General features: G+C 39.1%; 1 protein-coding gene across 1 annotated transcript in view; it reads left to right on the top strand.

The window, feature by feature from the left end:
* Positions 1-20,927, top strand: part of RyR (Ryanodine receptor) — a 623,761-nt gene that overhangs the window by 181,057 nt on the left and 421,777 nt on the right. Inside the window, exons 5-8 of the mRNA XM_067151578.2 lie at positions 586-663; positions 2,818-2,893; positions 10,622-10,734; positions 13,356-13,461. Of these exons, the coding sequence (XP_067007679.2) occupies positions 586-663; positions 2,818-2,893; positions 10,622-10,734; positions 13,356-13,461 (373 nt within the window). The remainder of the gene's footprint in view (positions 1-585; positions 664-2,817; positions 2,894-10,621; positions 10,735-13,355; positions 13,462-20,927) is intronic.

Genomic DNA, 20,927 nt, shown 5'->3' with positions numbered 1-20,927 from the left:
ATTTTTCTTGACACAATATGGTTATGTGGAGACAAATGAAATGTTGTTCTTGCCATCATGAACTTTCAGAACACAACTCAAGTACTTCCTTACTGGTACTACAATATCATCTAAAATTCTTCCTGCCATATGAGCCTGACAAAGAGCTGCATATAGATCTGGTTTTGATTTGAAACACATTAAGGATAGTTTTCCAGATTACACATGAACATTCAAGGTAGCAACCTACTGACATTACTTACAGAGGTGATGTAAAACTTCATTTGATAAGTATTCTGTATAAGGAAGCCACTAACCATGATAATAGTAATTTTGTGTCTTCTTTGTTCTTAGAATCCAGGTCACCTGTGAAATAGTGCTTGCATTAATATGAAATTAATATTTTTGTTCTTGGTTTTCAGTATGTTTCTAGTAACATTAATCTGCATACTTTAGACTTTTAATGTTAAATATATCCTTCCTTACTTTTTATTCCAACTAATATAACTCAGTGCTATTGTATGAATAATATAATTTACTGTATATAGCCTATATTGACTAGTTTTAATCTTGACTGTTATGGTAATATTGTGTTTTCCGTTTTAGGGCAAAGGAACTGGTTCTGGTCATAGGACACTGCTCTATGGCAATGCTATCCTATTGCGACATCAGAACAGTGATATGGTGCGTATGATCTACTTATGTTATGGTTGCTACAGTGTTTTGATTGTCATTTGCCTTGTACTGTATATGAGAGATCTAAGATATACCCTGGTAGAGACTTAAAATATCATATTAAAATCAATATTTTATCTTCTTTCATGAAGTATTAACTTGATATGAATAATACAATAAGTATCTCCTAACACAGTATGAATATTGGAAGAATATTCAGGTAAGTAAGTATTCTTTCTTTGTCAGCTGATTCCGTTAGTCATCCCTAGTTAGGCCAAGCTTTATGAATACTAATTATAGGTAATATTACAGTTCTTCAGCTACTTTTAATTTAATTTTTTAATGGTTATTTGGCTATGAAGATGTTCCAATTTATTACTGGAGTCTAATGACAATCTGAGTTTAATATTAGGTTATCATTAAACCATTTATATTCAAGCCATGGTGATTCATTGGATCAGGTGTTAGCTCTGTAACTTAATGGTCAATGTTTGATCCTTTGCGAGGATTTTAATATGCTCCCTCACTTTCCAGATAGTTCATAGCCAACTCAACCAGCTATCAACATTTAATATTGGAATATTAGCAGATCAAGTCATATACAGTATAGACAGATAAGAACATGAAATGGAATACATGATGGGATGAACACTATAACAGCTCAGGGTAGGAAGAGGGAGCAATAGAAAGAGGAAACAAGAACAAACATGAAAATGCAAAAGGACAAGGACAATCTCTGTATCTTCATACATTGCCATCTTCACCCTATTATGTGTTTCGTTCATGTTCCTGTCTCTCCATATATGACTTTATTTGACATGTGTTTGTTCCTTTCCAATACTTATACTGTACCTTTATTAGCAGACATTCTCTGCTGTCCACACTACCCTCATCTTCTACATAAGAGACTGTGAAAGTGTGGACATTCCTCTCCACTTCCTCCATTGGGTGTTAGACCAGAAGGGGCCAGTGAGTAACTCTGCTGGTTAAGTCTTTGCTCTTCTGATAAAGGGTGCAGGATCAAATCCTGGCACAGTCAGTCAGCTTTTCAGAATGCCTATGTTCAGCAGATTTCCTGGTATTTTAAAAAATTCAATTTCAGGACATAACACTGGCATTCCAGCATCTCTTAAAATCAATAGGAGTGCAGTTTAATCCTAACAGAAGAGAAATGTGAGGAAAGTGCTTCCTTTTTTTATACCAGCTCTGCAGTCTAGGGGTAGTGAGTGTGCCTCTTATCTGGAGGCTCTGTGTTTGATTCCTGGTGAGGGATTATTACCTGGATCTGAGAGCTCATTCAAGGTCCACTCAGATTATGTGAGAACAATCGAGGAGCTATCTGACAGTGAGATAGCAAACCAGGTCTAGAAAACCAAGAAATGCGGTCAGGAGGATTCGTCACACTGAGCACCTTGTAATCCCTTAGTCATAGGGCTGAGCAATGGTCACTTGATAAGCCAAATCCTGTCAGGGCTATAGTACAATTGATTTTGGGTTTGGTTCCTTTTTATAATGATTAGGTGTTATTAAAATCATTTTAAGTCATTTGGTCTATGTCAAGGGGTAAGCCTATTGTGCCTTCAGTAAGTAGTGCCTTGAAACTGTCATAGGATAAACATGGTAGACTGGTAGACTGTGTTGAAAATGTATTGATTGATTCACTGTCATGTTTAAATGACATAGCACTAACAGCAACAACTCTATCAAAATGAATTGCCACAAAGGTTACAGGCAAAATTTGCAGACCAAATGCCATCGAGTTTCATATATGTAATGGTTCCAGCCTTGATGTAGCTAGTTATCTGTGTGCATGAGAAATAAGTGATTGCTTAGTGTCAGAGCAACTGCCATACCTCAGTAGACAATGATAATGAAGCTGTATACCCTTTTATGTGGAGTATTTGAATCAAACCACTGCTTTGAAAGAATTACTTGAAATGTAATTGACAAAAGTAGAAAAGTTAATCTCAGAATTAAAATTCAGTTTATACTGAAGGCCAAGTTTCACTGCTAGTATCCTCACTAAATGGTAGACAGGTGATTCTACAAGCATGGGATTTGTGTTACTGTGCAAGGAATGTAGAATTTGAAGTATTGTAATATATACAAACAAATATAATATTTTATGTTACATTTTGTTGATTATTTCTTTTCTTGTTATAGTACCTGGCCTGCCTGTCCACAAGCTCCTCCAACGATAAACTGGCATTTGATGTTGGTCTGCAAGAGCATTCTCAAGGTTGGTATTCAGAGACAGTAAATTAATTTGATTCAAAATATATAAAACTGTAGCTGAAAAATATGTATTAAGAGTGTAGAAGTCAGTTTAGAATTTCTGTCATTAATTCAAGAAAGATGACAAAACCTTTCAAAGAGGATGTTTAGAAGTTGTTACAGAAGAAATCCATTTTATACAGTGGACAACAGTGATGCCCAGTTATTTAACTTTTTGAGCCTGCATAGTGCAAGTGTTCTTTAAGGCACATATGATACAGAGACTGCTTATTTGCTGTATAATAACAGAAATCTGATTGTGGTCTGACTCCTCGGTTGAATGGTCAACATAGTGGCCTTCATTTAATAGGGCTCTGGGTTTGATCCCAGCTGGGCCGGATATTTTAGCCGCATCTGGTTCATTCAGTGTTAGTTCGTGGACTGGATATTTGTGATTGTTGTAATACACATCTTCATTTGCATACAACACATCACGCTTCCAACCACCACAGATACATGCAATAGTGAATTCATCCCACCACATAGGATTGGCATTAGGAAGAGCATCGCACCATAAAACAGGGTTTGGGCCGATGACCTTAGAAGTTAGGCCCCTTTAAACTACAAGCATCTTCAAAACAGGGTTTGATTCACATTATTGGCAACCCCAGATAATTGGGATAAGGCCAGGAAGAAAATAAGTTAATATTGAAAATAATGGATATTTTTCTCGAATCTTCCTTTGAAGATAGTGATTTCAAAAATAAAATTGACAAAATACAAAATAATCTGAGCAAAACTCAAATGTTGTGAATGTCCCAATTTCTACATTAGACAAATCCATTTAGATTTCTAAACAAGATACACATAACACCTAAGAGCTCTCAAATATGGCACAGAAACTTCATTTACAAATAACTTACTAGACACAAGACACTAATACACAGACATCAATAGAAGCATTGAAATTCTCCACAATCAACTCTAAGGACACACTTTTCATACTTTAGAACTATATGAATCAAACATACTCTTGATATCTCAAAACACCAACATTCTCCAAGAACAGACACAGTTAAAATCACATGCACCATATGAATACATAATACAAAACTGTGTTTTCAACTGTAATATTGCCAACAAACACAAGACATCAAGTGATCCTGTGCCAGAGATTATTCAAGGATAGCCACACAGAAAGTGGTTGAAAGTGCTCTAACAAGATTATTTATTTACTGTTACAAAAATAACCAGGGATTTTAATCACGTCTGAATAATTCTTCTGGCTTGGGTACTGGGCATTTGTGTTTGGCCCAACACTCTCCTCTTCATATTCAGACAATACACCACACTACCAACCACCACAGAAACACGTAATAGTGATTACATCCCTCCGCATAGTTTTGGTGACAGGAAGGGCATCTGTCCGTAAAACAGGGCCAAAACCTCATGTTCGTACAGTCGCACCCGCAACCCCACAGGTGTACGAAAAACAGCAGAATATTATTATTATTATTATTATTATTATTATTATTATTATTATTATTATTATTATTATTATTATTATTATTATTATTATTATTATTCCCTCTTAGGATCATAGTTAACACTTGTCAGTCTTTCTGGATTTCCAGTACACCTTCATCTTGATGGAGAATGCAGTTCTTCCCTCTTCGGACCAATTTGCACCCATTGCTTTCTCACTCTTTTTGGTAGATCCTTTAACCCATGTACCCAGGTCCTGAACTTACTTCTTTCTTGAACCATTGTTTCAGAGGCACTACTCAGATCCTCCTCCACTGCAGTTGCCCATGGAGTGGTACATTTCCAAGTCAAGAGTAGATTAAGAATTCTTTGAGATATTCTGGCATTTATATTAAAGACAGATGACTGTAAAACATAAGATGGCAATTGTCATAACAGTTAGAGCTTTTCAAATTTATAGTATAGCTCTGCAGTTGACCTCAGGTGATCTTCACCCTCAAAAGTTTGATATGGGCCAAGGACTGTCCTTAGAAATTTCCTCACTTTCATTTGGATTCTCTTTATCTCACTGTGGTGGGTGAAAGCCAAGCATTCAGCAACATAAATGACTTCAGGACACACTACTCAATCAATCAATCAATCAATCAATCAATCAATCAATCAATCAATCAATCAATCAATCAATCATTAAATCAATCAATCAATCAATCAATCATTCAGTCAATCACATAGCTAATTGTCTTATAAAATAATTCTGCATCAGCACCATCCTTCCCAGTTCTATGCATCCCAAAAACATCAAGTTGCCTGTTATCTTTAAAGATGAGCTTTATACCTAGGATTTCACGTTTCTCATCCTTTTTCATACACTTAAGAAAATGGAAATTGCAACACCATGAAGGCATTGGTCGTTTGTGTTGATTTTCAAGATATGGAACGATGCCATGTAGATATGTAAACGAACAAAGTTTCAGACCCATTGGATTGTTGCTACAGGTCTCCCCACGGGATTGGTCGCGGAGGAATCTACTCCAGTATACGGACTCTGGTGTAGCATAGTTGACTTGCAGTCTGTGCAGTGAAGTGTTCCCCGTCAAACATGCTTCGATGACAGAGAAGAGCACACTATCAACAACTGTCGCTGTTTGAGAGGGCTCGGATAATTAGGCTGTGTGAGGCTGGATTATTGCTAAGGACTGTCGCTGCACGTGTTGCCCGACAGGCATCTATGGTACAACGTGTATGGCAGCAATGGTCAAATGAAGGTACCCACACTCGTAGACCTGGCACAGGCCCAGCGCGACAGACAACTGTGAGAGAGGATCGCTGCACAATTCGGATGGCCCGGATGGAACCCCATGCAACAGCAGCGCAAATTCGAGCAGCTGTGGCACCCCACGTTTCACAACAAACAGTTGGTAATCGCCTGCGTGCAGCTGGCTTACAAGCCCGTGTCCCTGCAGAAAGTGTTCCATTGACCCCACAACAGCGACGTGTAAGGCTGGCCTGGTATCGAGAAAGATCGGCATGGATCGACGAATGGCATAGGGTCGTCTTTAGTGATGAATCACGCTTCTGTCTTGCCTGCAGTGATCGCCGGAATCGTGTACGCCGACGTACCGGGGAGAGGGGCCGCCCAGATCTTATTGTCGAGAGGCACACAGGGCCAACACCAAGCATTATGGTCTGGGGAGCTATTGGCTTTAATGTGAAATCACAATTAGTGCTTGTTGAAGGCACTATAACTCCTCGACAGTACGTTGATAGGGTACTGAATCCAGTGGTTCTCTCTATGATGGCGAGCATTGCTAATGGATGTTTCAGCAGGACAATGCCCGGGTTCACACTGCACACATCTCCAGAGAAGCTCTCCACGACATCACAACCTTAGAATGGCCCGTCGGATCCCCGGACCTCAGTCCTATTGATCATGTGTGGGACATGATGGGTTGACAACTGGCCAACCGTCCTCAGCCACCCACAGCTCTGGAACAACTGACCTGTGCAGTGCAGCAAGCTTGGGCCACAATTCCTCAGGAAGCGATCCAGGGCCTTATTGACTCCATGACTCGACGAATTCATCAATGTATTGCAGCTTGCGGTGGGCACATCCTGTATTGATTGTCGTCCAAACTTGCAGTCAGAGGGACCTGAAAGTGTAATCATCGAATCAGAACCAAACACTCATCCTGCATGTTCAGTTGCAGTAATGTAGCACCACTCCTTCTGGATGTTGCAATTTCCATTTTCTTCAGTGTAGCTTACAAATTCTACTTTCACTGGTATGAATAGCCCACTCTCCCATCTTATCATTCCCATCCTATTATGAGAAAATTTCTGCATCCATAACATCACTTTTCAGCCATGATTCAGCTCCTAGTCCAATATCTGGTAAATATATATTTATTTAAATTACTCAATTCTACTTCTTTCTTTACAATACTTATACAGTTTAACACCCAACAACTTTGTCATCCTTATTCGACTTCCTCCTTTGTATACTACCATCACCGCTCACTAGCCCACCCCGTTTCCCTGAATGTACCTCCCTATAACTCTACTAAACAAAACCTCCAACTTATATGCACCACTGTAGTTCAAGTGAAGGCCATCTGAGCATAGATCCCTATCTCCTATGCACCCATTAGGATCTACAGATCATCATCATCATCATCATCATCATCATCATCATCATCATCATCATCATCATCATCATTATTTTCATTTCCCCTTGTCTAGCTCCTGCCAGGTTGGAGTATTGATGGTACTTCTCCACTGTTGCCTCTCCTTCCACCACTCCTCTTCAGTAATTGTATTCCAGTCCAGTCTTCATTTGCTTATACTGTTCTTTACAGAGTCCATCCATCTTGCTCTGGTCCTCCCTCTTGCCCTCTTTCCTTCTATCTTAGCCTCCAACACTTGTTTTGGTATCCTTCCCTCCTCCATCCTCATAACACGTCCAAACCACCTCAAGTTATCCTTCTCCATCCTATCACTCAGTTTTTCTACTCTGTCTCTCCTTGTCTTCCCTATAATACTCCACAGGAACTTCATCTCACTGGCCTGAATTTTACTCTCATTTCTTGCTGTCAAAGTCCAAGTCTTTGATGCATATGTTAAAATAGGGGTATAGTACATTTTGTACATTATCTCTTTATATTTCATAGGAACTTCTCTATTCCACATCAGGTTCCTTACATCCTGGTAGCATGTATTTTCTGCTTGTACTCTTCTGCTGACCTCCTTATCCAACCTTGCATTTTGTATTATTTCACTTCCCAAATATTTGAAGTATTCAGCAACCTCAAGGTTTTGTCCTCTGATACTAACGATTCCTTTTCCTTCTCTTTCTCCTCTTGGCATCACCACTGTTTTGCTCTTATCCACACTTATTTTTTCATACCATATTTCTCAATATAATAATTTAAAGCCTTGAGTTGGATTTGCACTTCTGTATTGTTGACTTCCCAGATCACTATGTCATCTACAAACAACAATATTTTCATATCCCCTCCATATCTTGCCTTTGTTTCCTTTAGAATTTCATCCATGACCATTATAAGCATAAGTGGAGACAATACACTTCCCTGTCTTAGTCCAGTTTGGTTTCTGAACCAGTCTGTTCTCCCCACTCGAGTCTGGACACAACTGAAACAATTCTTATACATTGCTTTCTCTAGTTCCCTTGATTGCCTTCCATATCCTTTTCTTTCCATGGTTTCCCACACCTTTTCTCTATTAACACTATTGTATGCCTTCTCTAGATGAAGTAATACCATCACCAGATCTTTTCCATATTCCCACTGTTCTTCCATCAGCAATCGTGCGGTAAATATAGGGTCTATTGTTGATCTGGCCTGTCGAAATCCATGCTGCTCTTCTTCTAAATTTCTTTCCACCCTTCCTCTTATCCTCCTTTTTGTTATTCTCTCCAGTATTTTGGCTACTTGTCACAACAGTATAATTCCTCAATAATTGTCACATACTGTACCTTTATGTCACCTTTCATAAATACTGATATTATTACACCTTTATACCAATCATCAGGTACTTGCTCTTTCCTCCATATATACCTTAGCGGCCTATATAACCAATGTAGATCAATAGGTCCTGCTGCCTTTATAATTTCCACACATGTTTTATCCATCCCTGCTGCTATTCCTGTTTTCATTTGTTTAACAACCATTTCCACCTCTGCCATTGCAATATCACACTCCATTTCTGGATCATCCTCATTTACCACTACACTCTCTTCTGCATCATTTCTCATATTCAAGAGTTTATCGAAATAGTCTTTCCACCTATTCTTTATCTCCTCTGGGTTTGTTATTACATTTCCATTCTCTTCGTTCACTTGTTTTGTGTAGATTTTTCATTTTTTTTCAATCCATACAACATCGTTTTGCCACAATTTACATCCTTTTCCAACTCTTGTGTGAATCTCTCTCAACATTTTTTCTTTTCCTCATTTACCACTTTTTTTTTTACATTTACTTTTAATTTCCTGGTATTTAATCTTACTTCCTTCTTTCCTATCTCTATTCCATTCTTGCCATGCTTTCTTCTTTTGTTTAATAACATCCTTCACCTTTTTGTTCCCCTAAGCTATCCTTTTCCTTCACTCTTGCCGATGTTCTGCCACAAATCTTCTCTGCACAGCTTACAAATGTGTTTTTAAATTTGATCCATTCTTCTTCTACACTTTCTATTGCCGGGCTGAGTGGCTCAGACGGTTGAGGCGCATTACTTCTTCTTTACCAATTCTGTCATTTCCAACCTGCGTATTGAGGTCTCCCATGACTGTCACTTCCACATCAGTGATTACTTCCTCGAGTGTCCCCAAGAATTCGTCTATATTTTCCTCAGTTTCCAGTTTGGGGTGTATAAACTTGGATGAAATCTTTCACTCCTTCTTCCGTCCTCAGTCGTACTCTGATTGTTCTAACACTAACCTAGTCTACCCTGTCCACATTTTCATCCAGGATTTTGTAACAATCACTCCTACTCCATTCTTTGCCTCACTCCTTCACTCCAGTACAGGGTGTACCCTTTACTCATCCTCTTTACTCCCTTTCTCCTCCACTTGACCTTGCTCAGCCCATCACTGCAACATTCTCTTTCTCCATAAAATCAGTCAACTCCTCTGATTTTTCTTTCAGGGTCATAACATTTATTATTCCTATCTTTGCTCCCAATTCCCCATATACCCGCTCCATAGTCTCATTTAAATACCCGATCACCCTCCAGTCAGTATCCCATCTACACATTATCCCATTGATAACAATATCCACTCCTTTAATTTTCTCCTGGGCTGTCATAACCAGATCCCATACATCTCCAACTATGTTAGTACCTATTCCTGCTTGCTCTATGTTGTTGGTACCAACATGGAAAATTACCACCTTCTCTTTACCCTCCTCCTTCCTTTCACACCCATGACAGAGTCTCTATTCCATCCACCTCTTCTCTTCTGATTTCCCTTAACTTCCCTAACAGCTACAGAACCTACTTCCTCTTCCCTTCTCTCACTCTCATTACCCTGTTCCACCACTCTCTTCCTATCCTCTACTCCTGTATGCATTCAGTATCCTCATTGCTCTGTTGGAGCATCAACAAGTTCACAACTACATTCGGTAAGAGTGCCAATATTCGGTGTGGCAATATGTAAGATTTTTTATTTTGTTTGAGCTAGCTTCTTTAGCTGGTTCTGTTCTTGAATCGGTAGTCACTGACTATTTATCACACTGGTCAGGCGGGGCCAACCTGCATCACCTCTAGGGGATACCCCAGCATTTTCCATTTAAATACATCGTAACATTGTGATCCATAGGTCTGTTGGTTGGTATTTTATACCTACTACCAGGTTTCAATTAGATCGTCCCTAACATGAAGACAGATGCCTTTTACGGCCAACCTGAAACTGGAGAACAGATTCTGCGTGATGGTTTTCAATGGCATTTCCTCCACAGAGGGGCCGTTATCCCACCTAAGAGGAGCTCAAAGCCATTGGCACCCCTTTCAGGGAACGAGTTATTTACTGCCACCCAAGATTCGGCGTTGAGTCACTAGCTGTACAGTCTACTGTATACTGTAGCATGGTGTACTACTCCCTAGCCAGGCAATGATTTTCAGCCATACACAAAACATGATCAGTAGATTTCAACTTTTGAGGTAAATTTGTTTAATAAGGGCTCATAGTATCATAACAAAAAATTCTTTACTGTGACCTTTGACATTATTCAACTGAAATTTCTGTTATACATTACAGGAGAAGCTTGTTGGTGGACAGTGCACCCTGCTTCCAAACAAAGGTCTGAAGGTGAAAAGGTTCGAGTTGGTGACGATTTAATCTTAGTATCTGTTGCAACAGAGAGATACCTGGTGAGTTTTCAAACACGTTTATGATTTCCTTGAATTTAATATACTGTAGAAGTATTTGACGACAATTATTGCCATTACCATGATTTACTATCATGAACAAACTCTTATGAGACACATGTTTAAAATATGAACTTCATTATGAAAATCTGACTGATAAAATTATAGAAAGAACCATCAATTTAGGGTAACTTCACCCTCGTTTCAAGGTTTTCTAAAAATTCTGACATGAAAATAACAGTGAAACTGAATTTAGGTGAAGTGGATGATATTTCACACATGTGTTCTTCATGTGAACAAAGAAAGAAAATTCATAGCACACCATTAGCTGGTTTAAAGAGAAACAAAGTGTGGCCAATAACTTCAGTTACTTAAGTTTAATATAGAAGGTAAAGTTACTCTTGTGCACAGGTTACTTCGGCCACTGAAATCGGTATAAAAATATTGCGACCAAATGCAATTCTTAAGCAGGAAAACTTGACCAGCTGTAAGTGTGCGGTTTGGCTCATCAATTCATAGACTGCATGCATTGTGTTGTACAAGTGCCGGATGTCAGCTTGTGGGATGGAATCCTATGCCTTTTGCACTTGGTTGGTCAATACAGGGACGGTTAATGCCGGTTGTGGATGACGCTGGAGTTGTCGTCCAATGATGTTCCGTATGTGCTCGATTGGGGACAGATTGGGGGATCGAGCAGGCCAAGGCAACATGTCAACACTGTAGAGCACGTTGGGTTACAACAGCGGCATGGGGGCATGTATTATCCTGTTAGAAAACACCCCCGGGAATACTGTTCATGAATGGCAGCACAACAGGTCAAATCATCAGACGGACGTACACATCTGCAGTCAGGGTGCGTGGGATAACCAGTGTGTCGATGCTGCACACAGGTGGAATGCAGATGCTCACCTGGCCTCCTTCTAACCAACACACAGCCATCACTGAACCGACTTTCATCAGAAAACACAACAGACCTCCATTCCATCCTCCAATGAGCTCTCGCTTGACACCACTGAATCGCAGACGTGTTGCTGCTGCAGATGCAGTCTGCTGCACCACAGCCGTACTCCGAATATGGCGGTCCTTCCTCTCGGTGGTGCCACGGGGATGTGCGGAGCCTGATCTTCTTGTGATCTTAAGTTCCCGTGACCACTGCTGCCAACATGAATGCACAGTGGAGACATTCTTGCCAAGTCGTTCTGTAATAGCATGGAAGGAAAATCCACCTTCCCTCTTATACGGTCTCGTTCAACCGCAGTGAGCTGTTGATACTGGCCTCTTTGTCGTTGTAAAGGCATTCTTGACTCACTCACAGTCACTCCGTCCAATCTCACAGGTAACTAATGCTCTTGCACAGTACAGCCCGTATTTAAAGCAAACTTGATGTGCAACATCATGGGGCCGCTACTAGCGCAACGCTAATGCGATTTGCTGTGAATTTGAATCAACGTCTTCCTTCAGATGTAACATGCTTACCAACGTTCGTTAATCTAGCACAACCTCTTCTTGGTGTTTGGATTTTTTTTTTCCCCCACTAGTGTATTATGGAATCTAGTTAATTATACATTGCTATTAAACTATGTTTTATTTTTGCTAGTATGTTATAAGATATTGACTCTTACTGTTATAACATTTCACTTGATTTGATGTCCAGCTCCATGGCTAAATGGTTAGCGTGCTGGCCTTTGGCTGCAGGGGTCCCGGGTTCAATTCCTGTCAGGGTCGGGAATTTTAACCATAATTGGTTAATTCCGCTGGCACGGGGGCTGGGTGTATGTGCCGTCTTCATCATCATTTCATCCTCATCACGACGCGCAGGTCGCCTACGGGAGTAAAATCAAAAGACGTGCATCTGGCGAGCCGAACTTGTCCTCGGACACTCCTGGCACTAAAGGCCATACGCCATTTCACTTGATTTGATGTATGCAGTCAACAGTCACTAATGTCAGTCCTGTGGATTGTTGATATTCTGTCGGTGAATGTGTAGAAAAGAGAGTTAGGTGGCTGGGCGGAATGCTTTGACTAACAGATACCGTCAACAATTTATTGCTCCAAGTATCCTGTTTAGTGTAGATAGCTGAAAGATGCAATTTCCAGCCTTACCATTGTATTTGCTAACTGAACATAAAGTTACCAGTTAGCCTGTGATTTAATGATTTAGTTGCAGCAACTGTTGCAGAATGAGCTAAGCAAAAGAAAGGGCAGTTCAAAAAATGTATTAATCAAATAAATTCTATTTTTTAAGAAATCAGAGTCAAGAAGTTCAGCCCAGCAACCTGGTACTTCCAAGTCCATTGCTTCTAACTTAAGTGTTAATATTTTTGTTTCAAAATATAGTGAAGAATACAGACAATTCTTTGCCAATTAATAACAGTGACATTTTATTTCGTCCTGAAACCATGATTATGAGTATTCTGCATTGCAGTTAGTTGCATAAGGAATGGGGACAGCTAAATAACAATTGTCCCAGGCAGTAGGGTGTTGAAATTTGGCCCTCTCAGGGTAAATTCTCCATAACGTTGTTATAACATAAAATTTTACAATGTATTAATGATAAATAATTTTATTGACATATGAAAGCTTAACAGTTTCTAATATGTGCATTTATATTTCCTTTCTTATAGCACACAGCAAAGGAAAATGAGATATCTGTGGTGAATGCATCTTTCCATGTAACTCACTGGTCTGTTATGCCCTATGGTACAGGAATCAGCAAAATGAAGTATGTAGGTACGTACCATTAAAGACATTGTAGCATAATTCATGGTAAGAACTTGTTCAAAAAAGACCAATGTTCAAAAAATAATATTCACTTAGCTGCCATATTTTTTGCCTTTAAATTGTTGCTTTTAAGTTTTGGTATGAACTGTCATGTATGATGTATAATTGTTGAGTACTCAGCCTGAAGGCTAGTTGGATCCTCAACATTTCTGCCATCAGCTGTCATAAATGGCATATATATCTCTGAAGATGCATACTAGGGAAATGAGAAGTGAGGTAGTTTCCCTTTGCTTTCCTCACCAAACCAAAAGTTGCTATTACTACCCTTCTGCCAAGCCTGTTGAAATGCACGCACTGACCAACCCTATGAGTGACATTTTCGCACCATTCGTGTCAAGGACCGGCTGTGTTAGCAACAGTATTATTAGAATCGCACATACCTCAGTCACTTCCATACTGTCGAAACCAAGGATGAGACCGAGACAGTTCATTGAGAGTAATAGATTTCTTCTAGCTCATACCCTCACTGTAAACCCTATTTCTCATCAGCAGAGGTATTGGTTATGTTTAATTTCAATATCTCATTGTAGCATTAAGCATACTTCAGACACTGATGAGAGTCGTGGCATAGAATGAAGTATTATACTGTTCTTTTGTGTTCTAAAATTTTCTTTTATAACTGACACTCAAAAATACTGTGCCAAAATTCTTGCGTTCTTCAAAGGTTATTGAAAGGTAATCAAATCTTCATCAACTTCATTTTACTTAGATTTTATTCACAAAATTAAATTATTGGGTAGGGAAATAAGTTCATTCCGCACAGCCATGAATATTAATCTTGTACTATACAGTATAGTAGTGATAAGGCGGACTGCTATCAAACTCCTGATTTTCAGTGTAATGAGATTAATGGTGAAAGTCAATATGGACCAAAAAAGACCATAAAAATGGTCAAAATAATAAATTCAAGCACAAATATTTGCCTGTTGAATCCGCATACCCGCTGTACAGCAGAGGCAGAGAAGCTGCACGGTCATCGCAACCAAGGGTATAATACTATAGTCAATTGTTCATTCAGTGTATAACTGTGATATCACAAGCAAGTATGAATATTCATCACCATGCAAAATGAACTTATTTCCTCATCCAGTATATAGGGTGTATCTGAAATACATTTAACAAATATCAGAATGGTCATCTTTGAAGGCATAGGAGACAGACTATGCAAGCAGCTTGTCTGGTAAGTACAGTACTTCTTTTCAAAGAAACATGTAGTTTTAAAAGTCTTACAAAAGTTCTGAAACTATAGGCAGCAGTACACTGACTGAGATAAAACAAATGTATGAAATAGATGCTCATTTTGGCATTGTTGTGTCTATCATCATCAGAATACCTTCAAAGCAAGGAGCAACATGTAACCCTTACTGCAGCCTGGTTTGTTTACAGCTGTTTGTTTCTTCTGATTAATTTCTCCCAGACAGTTGGTATACCGAGAACCAGTCACATCATGTGCTGCCACTGTATGATCTCAATACTTTCATGATTTACAAGCCCCTGACAGTGTTACAAATTGTGCTATCACAAAATGGTCTTTACTGTACACGTGTAATACATTACGTTGTGTTCATATTAATTCACAGACCACATCTCTGCAATTTTGAAGCATACTCTAAAACAGGAGTAGGCAACCTTTCCACACTCGTGGGCCACATAGTCAAACCTTCAATACCTCGCGGGCCGTGCAGATCTCCAATGTAATATTTAAGGTTGTTTAATAAAATTTGAATTACAATTTAATAATTTTATGTCATTAAGCACACTGTTAGAAAATGCTTCAGATATCCAGGTATAATAATTAAGAGAAGAACATGTTAAGTTTTTACAGTACAATTTTACTTAAGAAGAAAATAAATACAAAAACCATATACTGTACATAGATGTTTATAGGTAAGCAAAAGAGATCATTTGCATTTACACTTATATATTATTATATTTAAGGAAAAATGAACACAACGCACGTATACACATTGTCTTTTATGGCTACTGTTGGTAAGCAAATAATTACATTTACAGTTTAAAAAAAAAAGAGGAGGGGGAAGAACAGTTCAGTGTGGAAAGGGCAGTCAGTGTGATGCTTGATCTGGCATCTTGGATACCAGCTTAACAATGTCAGCTTTTTTTTTGCTAGGGGCTTTACGTCGCACCGACACAGATAGGTCTTATGGCGACGATGGGATAGGAAAGGCTTAGGAGTTGGAAGGAAGCGGCCGTGGCCTTAATTAAGGTACAGCCCCAGCATTTGCCTGGTGTGAAAATGGGAAACCATGGAAAACCATTTTCAGGGCTGCCGATAGTGGGATTCGAACCTACTTTCTCCCGGATGCAAGCTCACAGCCGCGCGCCTCTACGCGCACGGCCAACTCGCCCGGTAATGTCAGCTTTGGTGTTAGTTGTGCACGTTCTTAAGAGTTTATGTAAATGTTCATCTATAAGTCTCGATTGCATCGCAGACTTAATCCTTTTCATGTGGAAAAGCATTTTTATGCATTTGTAGGTGCTGTACAAGTTAAAAACTTCATCCTTGTTCCGTATTGACTCCGAAACTTAAAATTGTAACAGTTGAGGAGAGCCACCAAATCAATACAGCCTTACAATCACTCTTAGTTATCAATTATATTTATAAAAATTTTGGTACATGTTTTGGCTCCAAAGAGCCATCTTCAGCTGTTACAAATAGTCTAAATTAAAATAGCCATATATAAGACTTTGTCTAGATGTGTGCACAAGCACAATAAACATTTGAAACAAGGTCTAACACATTAAAAACACTGTATAGACAGTATGTATCACGTACATTCAATTTGAATCTTAAAGTAAGTTCATAGTCCAAATTAAAATCTAAAATCGAAAGATGCAATTTCTTCAAATTACAACAGTCCCATTTTTTAAATCCTTCTCAAAGTTAAAACATATGCCTCTCTTGCAATATTCATTAGAAACTTCTGTTTCTGGCATACATTAATGGAGAGGGAAATACTCCTCAAGGTTGAATCATGGTGGAGGTTGAGACCTGTTCTATAATTCTCTAATGTCGCAGGACATCTGAAGTGTAGAACAATCGTTATACAGTATAAAGTTCACAACAAAAACCAAGCTAGTTTTATTCAGTACATCATAATGAAAACAGTTAGGCCCCGTTGGCCGCATGGAAAGGCTTCGCCCTGCAGACGGTGGTTTGCTGACCTCTGCTCTGAAAGAATGAATCTAATGACCTGTGACCTCATTTTCTCAATAATAAGATCTCTCTCCGCATTGGTACAAGAAAATTCCATCTCTATGTCCTTGAGGGATACCCATTGACATTCGTTATAAATATTTTAGATACACCCTGTGTACAATTCTTTTAATGTTATTTGCTTTACGTCCAACTAACTACTTTTACGGTTTTCGGAGTTGCCGAGGTGGCAGAATCGAGTCTCGCAGGAGTTCTTTTATGTGCCAGTAAATCTACTGACATGAGACTGACGTATTTGAGCACCTTCAAATACCACCAGACTGAGCCAGGATCGAACCTGCCAAGTTGGGGTCAGAAGGCCAGCGCCTCAACCGTCTGAGCCACTCAGCCCGGCATATAAAATTCGTACTTGTGTTTTATTAAAGTGGAAGTTATGTCTTACTTTCTCTGTGTCATTCTGCTGAAAAGTACAGTAAAACCGATGCATCATTTTTTTTCAAGGGAGAGGGGATTTTGATGATGGATACAGGAAACTGATAAATGTGGGTAACATAGAAAATAGAGGAAAAACAAAAATAATAAAATACTGGCACTGTATTTGGACATTTTTCTTTATGTAAATAATAACAACAACAACAACAACAACAACAACAATGGCATGTGACCTCCGGAGAGGCCTGGTGCAGGTCTTTCGAGTTTATGTGTGGTAGGTGACCTACCTATGATGCATGCTAATGCTGAAGACAAAAAATGAAGAAGAAAAATAAAATAAAATCGTAGAGCCCCCAAACCGTCAGAATCAACCAAGGAAAGTTAAAATCCCTGACCCAATCGGGACCCTTTGGACCAAAGGCCAGCATACGCTAACCATTTAGCCATGGAACCGGACATGCTCATACCATACATAACAGCATCAAACTACTGCAACCACGATATACACAATGGAAATAAAAAGTGTGGCTTTTACACCGTTTTGTTTCGCTTGTCTTTAAATCCCATAATAATTCAAAACCTTTAAGATCGGTTCTCTTATCGCAAATTAATGATATACTTAGATATTAAGGTGATAACCCGCAATTTGGTAATGATTCCGTAGACCCTTCGCAAAGGATGGGTTAGAGATCCAACATGGTACAGCTTGAAAGATGTCACAGAGGTTATAGCTTCAACACGATGTGTCTTGGGCGATGTCACAGCGGGCTATGCGAGGCTGCCAACTTAGGAACTTTGCTATTTGCTTTACGTCGCACTGACACGGATAGGTCTTATGGCGATGATTGGACAGGAAAGGCCTAGGAATGGGAAGGAAGCGGCCATGTCCTTAATATAGGTACAGCTCCAGCATTTGCCTGGTGTGAAAATGGGAAACCACGAAAAACCATCTTCAGGGCTGCCGACAGTGGGGTTCGAACCCACTATCTCCCGGATGCGAGCTCACAGCTGCACGCTCCTAACCGCACTGCCAACTCGTCCGGTAACTTAGGAACTAGTTACAAGACCAGGCTAGTGAAAAGACTGTTGGTCTGGCTTGTAACAAGACAAATTGGGCAGGGCGCAACAAAATGGTCAACAGGCCTCTAGCAGCCACACACTCTGCAAGGTACGATATGATTAATCAGCCTGTGACTAATTAAAAAGTACCGGTGCATGCCGTGATGATTTTAAACTGCACAATTTTTTCATTTTCAACAAGATGGCAGCCCTAGGCGGCCAACAGCAATACAGAAAATGGTGGCAAATCTGAGTTTTACAGTGCCTCTGTTTTAATTCTGTAAATAAGAATACTTCTAGGGGTCGGTTAGTGGGTCGAGGAGAAGCATTGGTGCCAGGAGGCTCGTAGTGTGGTTGCGCATGAATAACCTGTTCACTGTACTCCAGCCTACAAGATTCTTGCTCAAGTCTAGCAACTCGGAATCGCTCGTATAGTATATTCTTGCCCAACAGGTTGCCACTATTCTATGCTAGAGTATTGAGCTGTCGCTTTAAATATTAAAAAATATAAAAGAAAAAAACTGTTGCATATATTTTTCTTACAAACAATCGATCAATGCAGGAAAATTGTGGCTGAGGACAAATAATATTTTTTTAAAGGATTGATGTGATACAACGATAGTTTGAGGAACGATAGATGCAGGGAAATTTAACATTGATTTATATGCAACATTTTTGGGACCGAATAGATTGAATGATGAATACAGGGAATGAAAATGAAATGGTGTATGGCTTTTAGTGCCGGGAGTGTCCGAGGACAAGTTCGGCTCGCTAGTTGCAGGTCTTTCAATTTGGCTCCCGTAGGTGACCTGCGCGTCATGATGAGGATGAAATGGTGATGAAGACGATACATACACCCAGCCCCTGTGCCAGTGAAATTAACCAATTAAGGTTAAAATTCCCAACCCTGCCGGGAATCGAACCCGGGACCCCTGTGACCAAAGGCCAGCACGCTAACCATTTAGCCATGGAGCCTGACACGGGGAATAAAACTGTTCTGGGAATGATGCATCGAGGTTCTACAGCAATTGCATTTTACCAGCTTTGGCTATTTCCATCTAACTGATATTATGGTTACCTAATTTAAATCCAGCAAATTTTGATGTATCGGTACCTGTCCTAGAATGTTTATGGGTCGTCTAGGTCTCATTAGTTCCTTATTGACTAGAACATTTTGAACAAAATGCAGGTTATCGCAGCAATATCTGTGACAGTATAAAGACAGTAGTGGGAATGGATTGAAATTTCTTATTTTATTGTATTAAATTTTTGTTGTTGTTGTATAAGTTTTTGTTCTGTTTGGACCTTTGGACTTGGAAGAATTTTGATCTCGTAAACCTGGATCTATCCAGATCACTTTAAAATCTGTTTTAGAAACTCTTATTTATGGGTTGTATCAAAATTATCATTTACCTGTGAATTTTAATATTTTTGGTTTTGTTTTTTATTGTCAAAATTTGTGAAACTGTGTGTACCTACACACACAGTTCTGGAAGCATGTTTCCTGTTGCATAAATGAAGACTTTTCTCGAACATTTATTGTCACTGTGTCAGCAAAAAAAAAAGAGACTTTTAATCGGAGAAAATAAGAGTTAATATAATTGGTGAATGTGAAAGTCGAAGGTGAAATCTGTATTCTGATTGGTTCTCTTTGGTGGATGCACCATTTCCTGTTTCTTCATCTTACCCCGCTCCTTCTATGGTAGCGAGGCAGGATCTGGGTCTTTGATCATATGACGATCTTAGCGAGTGGACATGCTCCTCCTTTGTTCCCCTTGTGGGAAACCCGGTCTCAGGGTAACCACTGTTTCTATGTTTATTTCAGTTTTTAACATGTAAATGTGATAATTTCTTTTTCTTATGCAGGAGTTTATCCTTCAGTTTCACGTTCATCGCTAAATTTGTCGAAATGACTTAGCTTTTCAGCTAAGATCTTATACCTTTCGTTTCGGATGAAAAACCCTTTTTCTTAACTTTGTAACTTATTATGTAATTTTCCCTTGGGTTTGCCTCCCCGTATTTCTGTCTCTCCTTGCATAAATACGGAAAATCTATGCACATTACCTGAAGTGATTTAGATAGTGATGCAAGTTGTCTGTACCTGTGTGTTTGGTTTTATTTCTACATTTGTGTAGATTTAGTCATCATGTATTGTTGGATAGTTTTTCTTTGAATTGAAATTCAATGATTAAATTTCTTTTAATGAAATGCGCATGTCTGCAGGCATGCTTAACAACTTTAATTTCCCTTTGTAAAGATCTTTCTATTTTGAGGTTTTGATTTGTTTCAAATAAGTGTGTGTATTCAAGGGCAGTTATCCTCTCCATTTTCTTTCTTCCCAAAAGGCTATGTTCCATTACCCCTTAGGGTTCCATGTCACTTTCCACATCCATTCTGTAGTTGTCATGTTTCCTAACCAGGTAGTTTACATTTCATGCTGCGATGCTTTTATTGAACCTTAAGTTTTTCTTTTACTGTGGTTAAAATTTCATTCTTTATTGTTATTATTTTCTTATTTGTGTAATCAAGTCAAGCAAGGTTGCAATATCCACGTATATCATTAATTTGCATTAAGGGAATGGACCTTTAAGCTTTTCAATTATGACAAGATGGAAAGACAAGTGAAATGTAACACCAAAAGCAACTTCCCACCTAATGGTGAACGGATATTTTATGATATTATTAAGTGTTTTGTAAGCAATTGTACTAAAATCTTCCTTTGAATTATAAGTCTTCTTTGTTGATTCAA

This window comes from Anabrus simplex, chromosome 7 (genome assembly GCF_040414725.1).
Source record: "Anabrus simplex isolate iqAnaSimp1 chromosome 7, ASM4041472v1, whole genome shotgun sequence".
NCBI classification, from domain to species: domain Eukaryota; kingdom Metazoa; phylum Arthropoda; class Insecta; order Orthoptera; family Tettigoniidae; genus Anabrus; species Anabrus simplex.
This window is presented reverse-complemented; position numbering and strand designations above follow the sequence as displayed.